This window comes from Chroicocephalus ridibundus, chromosome 7 (assembly GCF_963924245.1).
Source record: "Chroicocephalus ridibundus chromosome 7, bChrRid1.1, whole genome shotgun sequence".
Lineage (NCBI taxonomy): Eukaryota > Metazoa > Chordata > Aves > Charadriiformes > Laridae > Chroicocephalus > Chroicocephalus ridibundus.
Window position 1 is genome coordinate 43145958 of NC_086290.1, and position 14492 is coordinate 43160449.

Consider the following 14492-nt stretch of genomic DNA (forward strand, 5'->3'; position numbering starts at 1 on the left):
GTTTGCCACCTCGAGTTAAAACTTCCCCACACCTCCTTCTCAGGCAGGGAGGAGGCCTTGCAGGGATGCGAAGACACAGAAGAGCACGACGAGAGACTTCTCCAGCGCACGCGGAGGGCTGACTTCTCAACACCTAACACCTCAACAAGTATATGTGGTATATAACTAATACTCAACAAGTGTATACGGCGTATCTTTAGAGAGTCTCTCTGCACTAATCCTGAACCAGTTCACACCTGCATTTAAATACTGGGTGACTTTCCAGACTGACAATTCCAGACCTTAAAAGAAATATACAGAATCAAGATGCAGCATCATTGAGTCCTCCTGTCTGCCGTTAGTCCTTATCATAGACATGAAGCTGGTTTCCCCAAGAAGGGCTTATGAGAAAAACTCAGCAATTCAGCCAGCGTTCCCTTTAAAAGCGAGGCTGAAATATTGTCCTTGCAGCGGTACCTCTGCAAGCTTTGTTTTCCAGAAACACTACACAAAGTTGTTCCCCTGCTTACGGGAGACCTATGGCAGAGGACACAAACCCAGCTATTCGGGCGACCGGAGACCAATTCAGGAAACACCTCCAGCCATTTCCCCGTGGCCGCTCTTTTATACACCAAGTCTCCTCTTCCCAAAGGAGAGCCTCCCGCTTTTCATCTCCTGACCTTTTCTGCTGTGACCAGCTGACACCGTGACAAAAGCTGTAAAGACCTCGCACAGCCTTTGTGGCTCGGGATAGCAAAGTCCAAGTAAGATGCTGGTGAGTCTGTCCTGGTACAGCCCTGCCGTGGGTTACGAGGGCTGCAGGGTGTCTTAAGGCTGGGCTGGAAGGACATTTTCAGTTCATCAGTCAATTAGCCGAAAACTTGTTCCTCGCTGGTGATACGTTAAGAACATACAAGTTTGCACTCTCTTATGTCCACTGAAGCTTCAGGTTTACTCCCTAAAAAACTCAGATGAAAAGCAACTGTGCCAGTTGAAGATGTGTTCAATAATACAGTTTCTGCTTAAACACACCGAATTTTTTTCGTAGGCACAAGTGTGAAACAAAGGCAGCAACAGCCTGCTCCACATCACCCACAGGGCAGTGCCTACAAAAGATGAGTAGCAAATGCCTACATCCTTAATCACCGCATACACGAACAGGAAAATCCGGGCAGCAGAATGAAAATGTTCAGTTTGACTCTTCGGAAAAATTATAGGTTGTGCTATTTAAATCCCTGGGAGCCCAATCACAAAATTTTATTAAACAGTTTCCCATGTTTAACAGTTATTCATAGAAAGGTCCACTATAATAGTATTTTAGCACCATCAACCTGTCGAAATCAACCTGCCCAATTACTCCAAACTACATTAATAACACCGGATATTACACTAATTGTGTCCAGTTTCTATGCAGACGAGGTCCTGTGGGGCTAATTTTGCATCCTCAGGGGTAAGCAACTCAGCCATCAACCTGATTTCACTAGGAATCCCTCCTCATTACACAAGTCCAGGCTGTCAAACTTTTTTTTTTTTTAAAAAAAAAAAAGGTTAATGGGACAATCAGTCATCAATTATTTCCTGGAAGGCCAGCAGGCAAAGGGTTAAAGTGTGAAGAACCAGCTGCAACTGTTTTCCATTTGGAAGTTATTATCAACAGGAGATGTCTAAAATGTTGGTGGTTTTTTTTTTTTTTTTTTTTTTTTTTTAAGTGGGAAGGGGTGGCTAGGATGGGAAATGAGCTGAAATTATAAGATTACGATGATACGGAACCTAAAGCATAAGTGATTTTTAGGAAAATCACCACACCACTTTCAAGAAGCTACACGGTATCACTGTTTATGCTGCATATAGCATTTTCACCAATATCTTTTCATAGCAAAATTACTGCATTTAACCCAAATTAACATTTATTTTGCTCTGCCAAAGGACAGACATTGCTACAGCCCACCCACTTACGGAAAACAAAATATACAATTTCTTAGAAGCAAAGGATTGTGCAAGGGAAAACAAACATTTAGGCATGGTCTGACTGCATTCCCGTACCAATGCCTGTGTTTATGGTCTGTAACAGAGATCAGACTTAGAGAACTACACTGAAAATAACTACAGGATACAATTAGTCTGTAACTTGTTCCAAAGAACTCAACTAAGTCTACTAAAATGTAGGGAAAACATATGTCCAGAAGCAGTTACGCCTCTTGGCATCCTGTAAGAGCGGGTCTAAATGGTGTGCATATATCACTTTGCTCACAATTTCCACTTCCCACGTGTTTGAGCTGCTTGAGAGCAGCCCTGAGGAGAAGGACTTGGGGATGCTGGTGGACGAGAAGCTCAACATGAGCCGGCGATGCACACTTGCAGCCCAGAAAGCCAACCACATCCTGGGCTGCATCACAAGAAGCGTGGCCAGCGGGTCGAGGGAGGGGATTCTGCCCCTCTGCTCTGCTCTGGTGAGACCCCACCTGGAGTACTGCGTCCAGCTCTGGAGTCCTCACCACAAGAAGGACATGGACCTGTTGGAACGGGTTCAGAGGAGGGACACGAAGATGATGAGAGGGCTGGAGCCCCTCTGCTGTGAGGACAGGCTGAGAGAGTTGGGGTTGTTCAGCCTGGAGAAGAGAAGACTCCAGGGAGACCTTATGGCGGCCTTCCAGTAGCTAAAGGGGGCCTACAGGAGGGATGGGGAGGGACTCTTTATCAGGGAGTGTAGTGATAGGACATGGGGTAACAGCCTCCAATTGAAAGAGCGTAGATTTAGATTGGATAGCAGGAAGAAGTTCTTTACTGTGAGGGTGGTGAGGCAGTGGAACAGGTTGCCCAGAGAAGCTGTCAATGCCCCATCCCTGGAGGGGTTCAAGGCCAGGCTGGACGGGGCTTGGAGCAACCTGGTCTGGTGGAAGGTATCCCTGCCCAGGGCAGGAGGGTTGGAACCGGATGATCTTTAAGGTCCCTTCCAACCCGAACCATTCTGTGATTCTGTTTTATTCTCAATATTAAGAATTGCATAAATAGCCACCGACATCTTGCACCGATGGTGGGTAACCACAAGCACAGTTTGAAGTCAACAGAAGACAGGGGTCCCTCTCCGCCAGGCACTCTACGGTCAGAAATTACACCCGTCCCTAAAGTTTGCTTTTAAACAAACAAACAAAAAGTCTATTTTTCCACGGGTATAAAAACAAGGACTTGCCAGGCTTAAGGCATTTCTCATAGGCATAAGGCATAGAGGAATATTTTGCCAGAATCAGAAATAAAACTGGATCTTCTGACTTCCAAGCCAACCAGCCTCTTTCACTAAATGCCAGATTGTGCATTTGCATCTTTGCCCAACATAGTTGCCATCACAGGATCCTGATGCCGCTGCTAATTAACAGTAACTCACTGTGCTTGCCTGGTGGATGATGCCACTCACACAGGAAACACCTTCCAGAAACAAGAAGTCAAGTGCAGAACCAAAAGATTTTCAATGATGTATTTCAAACACCCCTAAAGCACCTTCAAGAGTTGAGGTTACGGCTTGAAACCTAGTCAAGCCTGCCTCAAGTAACGCTGAGACCTATTTAAACTCCCTTTTTATCACGCTCTCTCCTCCCTCTTGCAAAAATCGCTTCTGCTCAAGCACTTTTCCTTAATAACCCTTCATCTTGTCAAAAGAATGAGGATGAAAAACTGCTGAGGTGCCCTAGCAATCAACATTAGATGTTTACAATATACAATTTGTTTACAACGAAGACGCGCATTATTTACATACTATATAATGTTAACTATCATTACCTTTTGCCATTTGGTGTAAATTATCCCTGTAAGTTGGAAGATAAGTATGTTTATTAGCAGCCTCAATTAAGGAAATATTTGTGCCATGTCCCACTGGGCATGGCTATGCTAATACTTCTCTCCCCTTTCCAAACCCAGTGTCTAAATCTAATTAGTTTTGAAAATCAACCCTATCAGGACAATATAGCTCTGCTATCGGTTGCCCACAGCTCTTGATAAAGGTTGTTTTCCACTGGAAGAATTTTTCAGCCGTACCGTTTTATATCGCTACCCGTGAGTGACAAACTGGTGATGAAAGGCCGGTTTCTAGCTCAAGGGAGTAAGCTCCCCCTGCCATATGTACTTGTTTTATTTGGATGTCAAGCCAACACGGCTTGAAGAAATCCATGAAGTCATTTTTACATTCAGTTCATACTCTACCTGAGTCTAGACTCGCATTAGGTGTTTCCTAACATGTCTTGAGCCTGCGGTTTACTTTTTAAATGATACGCGTTTCAAAGCTGAAGAGTTTGCTTAACCGAGAGGTGGTGCGAAGCCGAGTCTACTGGGCAGAGCTTATCTTGGGTGCTCTGAAGAGCCTCCCCCCTCCAACCGCCACTGTTAGCAAAAGCGAACTTTCTGCACAGGCACAATGGCAGCAACGACATCGCTAACTTTTAATCAAAAGGTAGTTTGGGAGTTAATGAATACGCAGAAGAGAAGTTTTCCATGAGAGCCTGGCAACTCAGATGCAGCCCTCATCAGCACCTCACATACGTAACCACAAAGAGTGGAAAAATCAGGAATTAATTTCTTTACGCATGTTAAACCAAAGCATGCAGAGCGCAGCCATTTAATTTCATAAAGACACTCCTTTCTGCTGTGCTGCAAAATGTGTGGATATAGGAAAAATAATTCTGTATTTTAACAATAATGCTATGACAGCAGGCACAAGCGACTCCAGCTTGTCTTAAAATCACAGCGGGGTCTGTTTTAAGTATAACACACTGATATTACATCCTTTTCCCCTGGAGAACCAAAGGATTGCTTAAAGCCTGGCCACCTGCACTAAGGAGCACGTGGGGCTTTTGCATTTGTCAGTGGCTCCCTTCAGAAAAAATTCCACAACATTTGAAAACTAAGAGTTTTAGGCAAACTCTAAAATTAAAGAAAGTCAAATTTCTTGCAACTGTAGAATCATAGAATGTGTTGGGTTGGAAGGGACCTCTAAAGGCCATCTAGTCCAACCCCCCTGCAGTGAGCAGGGACATCCTCAACTAGATCGGGTTGCTCAGGGCCTCAGCAAGCTTGGCCTTGTTAGTGTTTCCAGGGATCGGGCCTCCACCACCTCTCTGGGCAACCTGTTCCAGTGTCTCACCACCCTCATTGTAAAGAATTTCATCCTAATGTCTAATCTAAACCTACCCAATCATACAAAACTGATGAAGGAACAGCAGCGGACATATAGTTGTACAATGTCCTGCTTCTCTCTGCCCATGGAAGCTGGGGTGATCTTACACCCGGGCCACCTTGGCGTAGATTCTGCCCTTCCTCGCTCCTCTGTGATGAGGACAGACACAGCAGTAACGCAGTAATTTTGGTATCAAATAGCCAAGAGAGCGGAGCCACGTTCAGGGAGGACTCTGAGCATTGCACAGTGCACAGCAAAAGGTGGCCCCGCGTAAGCATGGGAGACTCACCACGCAGGAGGACCATCCATACACCTGCTGCTGCCAGGCTGCTACAAAAGACTGAGCTGCGGATTTCTCCCTCTTAATTGGATTTTGCTAAATATAAATAAATAACAGGACCAGTGTTAAAAATTCTCAGAGAGGCTGCTTTCTAGATCAAGCTTTCAAAAAACCGGAGTGTACACAATGGGAATCTTTCTGGTCCGTAAAAAGGTGTAAGTGCAATTGAGCAAACATGCGCTAAAGACTAAAGCAGATTTGTTATTCTGGACTGTCATTTCCTATCACCGTTCTCCTCTTTGAAGGCATAATTATCTAAACATGTGGCTTTTAATACTTACAATACTCATTAACTCGACATTTGCATGTCTCGCCATCCCAGCTTCCACACAAAGGCTCAAGGTACCAGCTCAAAGACGCAAAGTTATGGAGAACATTGAACTTTGTTCAAGTTTTTTGTGGGGATACTTCCAAAAAAAAAAAAAAAAAAAAAAAGATACATTTGCCTAATTTCATAATTCCGTTTGGATGATACGTCTCAAAACTCTTTGGACCATGGCCATCAGGAACATGTTCCCATACAGTTACCCAAGGTGCCTTTGATAGCCAGTTTGATCAGTAAGATAAAAGAGTCCTCAAACTAGACAGGCCCTAAAAAAATTAAGTCTTTATCTGTAAAACACAAGGGAATTCTTTATACTTGTCTCCCTGTTGCAATTTAATAACAGGTAGAGATATAAAATCACAAGATTCTCAAGCAGTAAACCTGTAACAACAAACATGCCTCCACACGGATCGGAAGAAAAACCTGGCTAGGAAACAAAAAACAGCAAATACATACAAAATTACAAATCATTTAAAAGTATCTAGTTAGTTTCCTATTAAATTGAAAAAAAAAAAGAAACCTGCACTTGTTGATGTCCAACAACCATTTTCTCTCATTTCATATTTCACACTTCATACTTGAAAAGGTAACAAAAGGCTCAAAATAGACGGTTTCGCAACTATTACTCTAAAAGGCAATAATTTTTGCATTTACACTGCGAAATAAAACAAAATTATAATTAAAAAAAGCTTCCTTAACAAGCTGCAGTAAAATCACACTTTTTCTTTCCTACGTACACTTTGTTTGGCAGCGAGAGCGAGGCATCCGACAGCAATACAGCAGTAATTGTGCAAAAAAAGGACGGTGATATAAATCACCAAAGGTTAATGATCAGGATGTGAACAGAGGGACTTGTTTACAGAAATAGCATGCAATTTAAAATTTACAAGAGATTTAATGCCACCGCTTGGCAATCACTAAAATCAACAGCCCAGAAAACAGTGACATTAAGAAAAATATTACAGTTATAATCATTCCAAAATAAGTCAATTAGTGTTAGGGCATGCGCTTGCGATTACTTGACCCATTTGGTTCGCGCTTAAGTGAAGAAAAAAAAAAAAAAAATCCCCCCCCTTTTATACTGAGATTACTGAGTTGTGACCTATTTTGCATTCCCTGTTTCTTACAGCATCCCTCTTACATGCTGCTGGAGACGGTGGAGGGTTTTTGCCCCCCACCCTCTCCTTGCCTGGCTTCCAAGTAATTCTGACCTTTGACATTTGTAATAATAAAAAAAAAAAAAAAAAGAAGGAAGTTTATAATTGTGTTGTTCAAATGAAGGCGGAGGGGGGGAAAAAAAATATAAATATAAAAAATTCAATGTGCTATTATACAAAAGCCGTGACGGCTGTCTTCGGTGGAAAAAAAGAAATGTAAGTCAATTTGTGAACTTTGGCACCAGGTGACCTTTAGAAATACAACAATATACAGAATTTACAAGCAAGAGTAGCACATGCAAATGACCCGGCACTGTCTCGCCTTTGGATTAGAGCTGCAAAGAGCATTATGGAGAAGGCTTGCACAAAACAAATTAAGACTGTTACTTAAATGTCACGGCACACTATTGTATTTGGCTACAGATCATTACACCTGATACTAACACTTTTAAAAACTGTAATAACTTGGGAAATATTACATTGAGTGCCCACATGGAGAAAGGGAAAATATATATATCTCTATAAAAAAATAAATAAAAGAAGAAAATGGGTTCCTGAAGTAATTTAAACATCACCAATCCACGACTAGAGGGAAAGGTCAAAATTTAAGTAAGCTGAAAGGAACATGAATGGCAAAATAAAACGCACAAACAAAAAGATGAAAAGACCAACTGGAATGACTCTGCAAACACGAGATGAAAGCACGCATGCTTTGGGCAAATTTGATTGCCGTGCCCACACCAGGGAAGGGAGAGAGACTCGAGGAGGATGATTTTTGGAAAAACAGGTTAAAAAAAAAAAAGGGGGGGGTAAGAAAGGAGGTGTTCATCTAAAACGGGTGGGTTTGTTACCTTCGGTGTTGGTGCTGCTGCTGCTGTATATATTTCGCAGGCTACCAACACGGTTTAGTTTCCAAGCTTTGCGTTTGGCTGCGTCCAGAGAGCAGAAGGGGAAGAGAAAAAAAACAGAGAATAGAATAAAAATAAAGAAAAAGGAGGGTGGGGGTGGGGGGGAATCAATGAAAAAAGGGGAGAAAAGAAACATCAAAATAGCATGTGAAGTAAAATACAAGCAACGAGCCTGTTAACACGTGAAGAGCTACGCACAGAAAACGCACACAGGACTATACAGCCTCTCCAATCCACAGACGATACGGAAAGCCTCTTATCAAGAGGGATATTTTTTTAAGTCTCTACAACATGACACAATCTGACAAGATTAAACAGATCGGCTATTGGAATAGACAAAAACAGAGCAGTAGAAGTAAGGAAGTATTCGTACAGAGGCTACACGGCTAGACAAAACAGCTACTGTAAAATGCGACTTAATTAATAACAAAACACAGCCAGGCAAGAGCTCCTTTTCCTCCAAAAGCCCATATTGATCACCTGTAGCTCACCTTTAGCACACCTTTAAAACATTGTTTCACATCATCCCCTGTAAAAAGTTGAGGTGATGGTGTAAAGGCCTTAAATCGTTAAAACAGCGTGTTATTTGTAGCACTGAGCTCAGAGGCATTACTTAATTATTTCGCAGAGTGTCAAGTAGACATGGATGCAAATGATGTTTGTGGTCCTCCCCTCCTCCCCCAGGCAAATCACTGCAAAATCAAAGTGTTTGTTTGGAAAGTGAAAAAAAAAAAAAAAAAGTATATTCTTTATGTAAGAGGCAACACCCTCGCTTTATTAGAATTGCACCAAACTTCCAGATCCTGAGCTCCCAGCCGCCGTTTTACAATTAGCAGAAAATATTGCTGAAAAGCACTCCATTCCCATGCTCATTAGGAGAGAGCACATTTTCATGTTGTTTAAAATCGCCATGTTTTGCCTCCAGAGCGAATTCACAGCGTGAGAAGCAGGTTCAATCAACAAAATGTTTAGCCTGAGCTTCACCGGGCGGGAACCACATGGAACATCCCAGTATGCCATGACACTGCTGGCACCCACCAGCAACTTCCAGCGAAATAACAGAGACGTCCCCTCTCCTTTACCCACAGACATCCCCACAGCCGAGGAGGAAACCGCGTATCTGCTAAGAGTGGTATCTCTACAGGTTTTCCAAGCTTACCTAGTCAAGAAATAATGATGCAGCACTGCCTGGCGTGCAACTATTTTGTAAAATCTGTTCTACGGGCTCAAGGAAGGGATCACTGGGGTCAGGGACGAGTGGAAGAGCACCCAGACCTCCTTCTCAGCCACCTTTCTTAGCAGGTGAGCCAGCCCTCCTGCCCGCTGACAGTGGAAAGCCTTTAGTTTGGGCCTGAGACTTCTAAAAAGGACATTATCGCTTACGTTAATTACGATTCATGTCTAAGATGTGTATGAAAACCCAGCAGTCTTCCACTCCTGTTCAGCTTGGAGTACATTATGAAGAAACTCATACGGTCAAACTGGGGTAAGACCATCCTCCCTCTCACCACAGGTACTCCTTACCCTTTAGGATGCCACGAACATTGCAAAACACAGCGAGTGCTGCAATGCAACCATTTACAAATTTTTCTTTCTATATTTACGAGAGAACTTTTTTAACAACCCACGAAACTCAGACCAAACGGCTGCCTCCACAGAACAGGAACAATGATGCAAAGTCATTCCAATCTTTAACAAAAAAGCTCATTTTTCAGCTAAAGAGCTAAGGCTGGAAGAGAAATGCCTAAACACCCTAGACTGTTAAGCTATATACTGCTTTAATAAAGTCATCCACAGGCTTTAATGCCATATACTCGAAGGGAAAATGGAGGGATGGTTATCGGAGTGACATTCTTTAGAATGCATCACGCTGAAATTAAAATAGATAACGTCATCTGGAAGGCTACGTTAGATCTAACTAACAATTAAAGTTTATCAAATCTAAAAATATCTTAACTGTGTGCATCCTTCAAGATGAAAAAATCTTCAGTTTTACAACATGTTTAACAGGTACCAGCAAACTAGACAGGCACAATTTTCCAGCAGAAAACTTGTTTTTCCGGAAAAAAATTTACATATAAATAGGCAAAATCGAGGTTTGGCAACCCTCGGAAAGGGAAGACTCTCTCCAGTACATAAAGACCCTTTCCCAGTCTCTTTTCATTTGTCACACTTTAATGGCACGTTAGAGTACGGCCGTATGAGCAGGAAGTGAACTCGCAGCCTGGTTTTCTATTAACCTATTGATGAAATAATCCATTTTAATGTGTTACGTGTCATGCCTTTTCCTTCTCTTTAAACAAATGGACTTTCTTCCCAGTGATGCTGAGGTCCTGATACATCCACGTGTGTCCTTTAGCATCGATTAGGCTCCAGCCTGCTTCCTCGTGGTGCTGCGCTGTCTTTGAGGATTCCAGAACGTTATCATCAGCAGGGTTTGGGCAGTGCCAAGCGCGGCCTCCACGCGGTGACTGATGCGAACACCAGGGCCCAGCTCAGCCATCCTACCCCGCCAGCCTTCAAAATTACATACTATCTATATATTCTTGTTACCTATCAACACGGCCTTAACAGGCACTGGAGGCCACTACTTGCCTGGCTTGTCTTTGACTTACGTCCCAGGATATTCAACCCCGTCCAGTCTGGCTTCACTTGCTGGTTCAAAAGTTAGTTCAATAAAAGCTCTTGTTGCCAACTCTGGATATCTACATTTATATATATATATATAGTACAGATCCACTTAAACAAACAAATAAACCCCAACTGGTTTCCAAAAAAAAGCTGTTAAGAAATACTTACTTTGTTATTTAACAGCAACAAATCTCCTTAATTAGAAAGATCTTTAAGGGAGACTGAAGTATTTTCTGGAAGCCTGTTTTCTTCAGAAAAGACACCAAGAAGCATCTCTAACTAGAGATACTAACCTCTCTGAAATGTCAAATATCTGTAACAAAGTTAACTATTTCCCAGAAGACACTGGGTATTTAATTTAGCTTGTACTGAAATGGCAACTAGTATTCTGTCTAGTGTGTTGTGCTACCACGGTCTGAATGACTAATGTATTTTAATAATGTTTCAAGAAAATCTTTTATTAAGAGTGACACTTGCCCTGATCTCTGGCTTCACCATCAACAGAAAACCAACATCTTGGAGCAATCAAAGCTGTCCCCCCATCCCCACCAGTATGTAGACATGGAGTAGCAGCACAGTTTCTGTTCTTATCCAAGGTCGTTAACTCCAGAAATTTAGATTGCCAAGATTAAACTCCTATTTTTGCCGGGCAAATTAATTTGTGCATCCTGACACTCTACCCGGACTGGAACAAGAAGTTATTATCTGTCACCCACCAGCACGGAGTTCGGCTTTTAACAACTCTGCAAAACAACGCCAGGATTGTTGCAACCTTTGACTTGGCACAAGCCATTGTCCGGCTGTTCCTCCCAGTAGTGACCATGGGAAGAAATCACAAAGCACCCAACCCTGAAACTTTGACTCTCGGAGCCCAAGATGTGGTTTTTTTAAGATGAAGGGTTAAAATGATTTCTTGAGTTCTTGCAAGGAAGCTGCCCTTTATGAGGCTGATAAATATTTTTCAGTGCACGCACTCTCTATAAAATCATCGAACGGTTTAGGTTGGAAGGAACCTTAAAGACCATCTAGTTAAATCAGGCTATCACACCAGTGGTCTGTCATTTCAGAGGGGGTTGTGTTACCCCTGACAGCTGTCAAGTGCTCTTCAGTATTTCTTGTGCATAACATTGTATGAAAGCCAGTTCAAACTCCACATAACCCTCATTCCAGCCCCAAAACCATTGTGCTGATTCACTGAGTCCTGCTCAACAAAGCCCTGCCGTTTTGGGGAAGCAGCAAGGCGCACTCCTCACACCTATCCCTCTGCAAACATAACTTGAAGAGCCCTGAAATGGGGCAAGTTGTGTTTCCAGGAGCCATAAATCCCTTCCCCTCCTGACTCTGCTGCCATCTGCCAACAGTGCCAGACAAACGCCCTGCCACGGAAGGGTGCGGAGATGCGCCCACCTCACGCGTTACGGGCACCAGGAAACAGTCCGTAGACAGGGTGATTTCTAAAACCATTGGGCAAAAACGAATAATTAGAGACAAACTGCAGGCAAAGGAGTGTTGAAGCTCACCAAGCAAAGTCCTGGACATCTAGCTACCTAAAAATTGCTAATGGCGTAGCTTCCACTACAGAAAGTTGATCTTGATTCAATAAACTCATCTTTCCAGAAACCAGGCTTTGACCTCTTCTGGAGTTAAGGCAAACAAGGTTCCCATTCTCCTTTTTGTTCCAAAAGAACTTTTCCTGCTTGCTTGTTCTTAAAATATATTACTCCCACCAACCTGCCCTTCTGCTTCACCAACCGCACGAGAAGCGCACGGCTTCCAGATCTACATCTTGGCCCTTTAAAAATCCATACAAGCCTGGCAGGGTCGGCAGTGTTTACTACTGTGGCTTTCCTCTGAAGAGCCTTACCCAACTGCTTAAATCAAACATGGCTCAGAACACTTGTGGTTTGACATGAAGAAACGCTACAGACTGGTCATTGCAAACGGGGAGAGGATCTGTGGCTGTGGAGCACGTAGAGCATGGGTGTCGTGAAGGTCCTTGCCATGACTCTGTAGGTACCGACTGGACTCACTGTGCTGGACCCAGAGGCAATTCCACTCTGCTATTTCAATTTTCTGTGTCCTTTTCTGCAATTTTTCAGTTTGTAAGGCAGGGACTGTAACGCGCACAGTCCGAAGTGGAAGCTACACAGGTTATTTAATGGCTGTACAAGTCTTTGAACATCCAAACACCATTGAAAGAGAGCACCAAAACCTGAATCCAAACAGAAGGTACTTAAATCTAGTGGGAGATGATTACATGTTAGGTCTCTTGTCCATTACAATAAAACGGTGGTAACGGCTTGCCGTTTCAGCTGAAGCTCTGTGAGACCATCCAGCAGGACTGGGGGATGCAGGCAAGCCTCTCAATACTCCGCTTTCTGAGCTGAACTATAGTCATTTAGCACGTATGCTGTATGTAAAATAAGCTTGCTTGTATGTTTTAAATGTCTACATCTTAAAGTGAGAGCAGGTAAGTGGGTGCACGAAGAAGAAAACTAGGCTTTGGTACAGCCTTTTGTTAAGATACGGAGTAACTGGGAATCAATTAAACTTAATGACTCCCAATTACCACATATCTTTGTATTTGTTCAGGCAGTAACTTTGCATCTGTGACCAACCCCTTGCAGACAGAATTTCTGTGTTTGCTTTCTTTAATAGGGATGCTATTCATTCGGTGTTAATGGATCTCCTTTTCCTGTCTAGTTTTGATTAGTTCGTCATTGTAGTAAATATGTTTGCCACCACTACAATCACATACCATTATTTCTAAAAGTAACAGATGTTTTTAGAAAGCGCACTTACCCATGTGTGAGCTGAGGATATATCTGTTTGGTACCTGTGAAGTTCTCTAAGGATGCTTAAGATACTATATTTGACCAACCACCAGATTAACCCCCTTTGACTTACGCAAATTCAGTTCTTTATACACTTTGATAAGCAGAAATAGGCTTTTATTCTTAGGAGGGTCTTAATATCTATGGTCTCGCCCTAAAAATCTTCCTCCACGGCTGTACTGAGGAACTACGGATGTGTTAATGTCACCTCTGGTCTCCATGTGATGGAGTTCTTTGTTGATTAGATAAATAGTCTTCAGATAGCTGATTAAAAAATGATGTAGCCGTTCAGTTGTGTGTCCAAGCCTTGTCAGCCATGTTGGATGTTAAAGTGTGCATGAATTACATCCCTAGAGTGTGCTGAACAGTGCTGATTAAATGAGGCACGCCACAGCCCTCAGCATCAATTATCAGAAATAATAGGATCTTTTCACCTACGCTGGAGGAAGGGGGCTGGGGATGGAGTCGGCATGCCACTCGCTTTGCAGAACATCTCATCATCATCCGCACAAAATAAATAACGCTGTCCATTCACCTAAGGACGTTTGTTTATTTACTCTTATCGTGCAACAATTAAAGACCGAGAAGATATATGAGGGAAAACCTTCTCCCATAGCATAGGCCAGGGGAACATTTGTCATATAATATCTGTGCAACATTGATCTAGAAAAAATAGGGGTACATAAGATCCGGATGACAGGCAAACTCAAGCATCAGAGGGATGTTTAAGGATAAACTCTGGGACCACCTAGTTGCCACCCCACTGCAGAAAGGATTTCACCCTTCAGCCCTCCTGCTCTTTTTCAACTCGCTCTGTATTACACATGGTTTCATCAGGGGCTGTAAAATGGCAGACCGGGGATTTTTTTCTTTCTCTTTGGTCAGCAGAACAGCGATTTGCTCAAAAGGCCCATGCTCTTCCATAGGAGGCTTGAAATTATTTCATTAAGATGCCACTCAGGAGATTCTTACATGATGTAAATCTGTTTCTGTGATTGTGGAAGGGTTTGATGCTGTCTGTTTTATGCTACATGGAAGCAGCAATGGCAAAAACTCCTCAAAAACGGTTAAAAAGGAAAAAAAGAGTAAGCATATCAATATATGAAATTTTAAAAGTAAAATAATCTGTATGCATTGTGCTCCTAGATGTGACC

At 42.7% G+C, this 14492-nt stretch overlaps 1 protein-coding gene across 10 annotated transcripts in view; it reads right to left on the bottom strand.

Annotated features, from left to right (window-relative positions):
- The window catches only part of AGAP1 (ArfGAP with GTPase domain, ankyrin repeat and PH domain 1), a 380589-nt gene that overhangs the window by 58683 nt on the left and 307414 nt on the right, over window positions 1-14492 (bottom strand). For 6 of the 10 annotated variants that reach the window (XM_063341692.1, XM_063341691.1, XM_063341688.1 and 3 more), the window contains one exon: window positions 7817-7894. The exons of the other annotated variants lie outside the window; for them this stretch is intronic. In XM_063341692.1, coding sequence (XP_063197762.1) covers window positions 7817-7894 — 78 coding nt within the window. The remainder of the gene's footprint in view (window positions 1-7816; window positions 7895-14492) is intronic. 10 annotated transcript variants of the gene reach the window in all.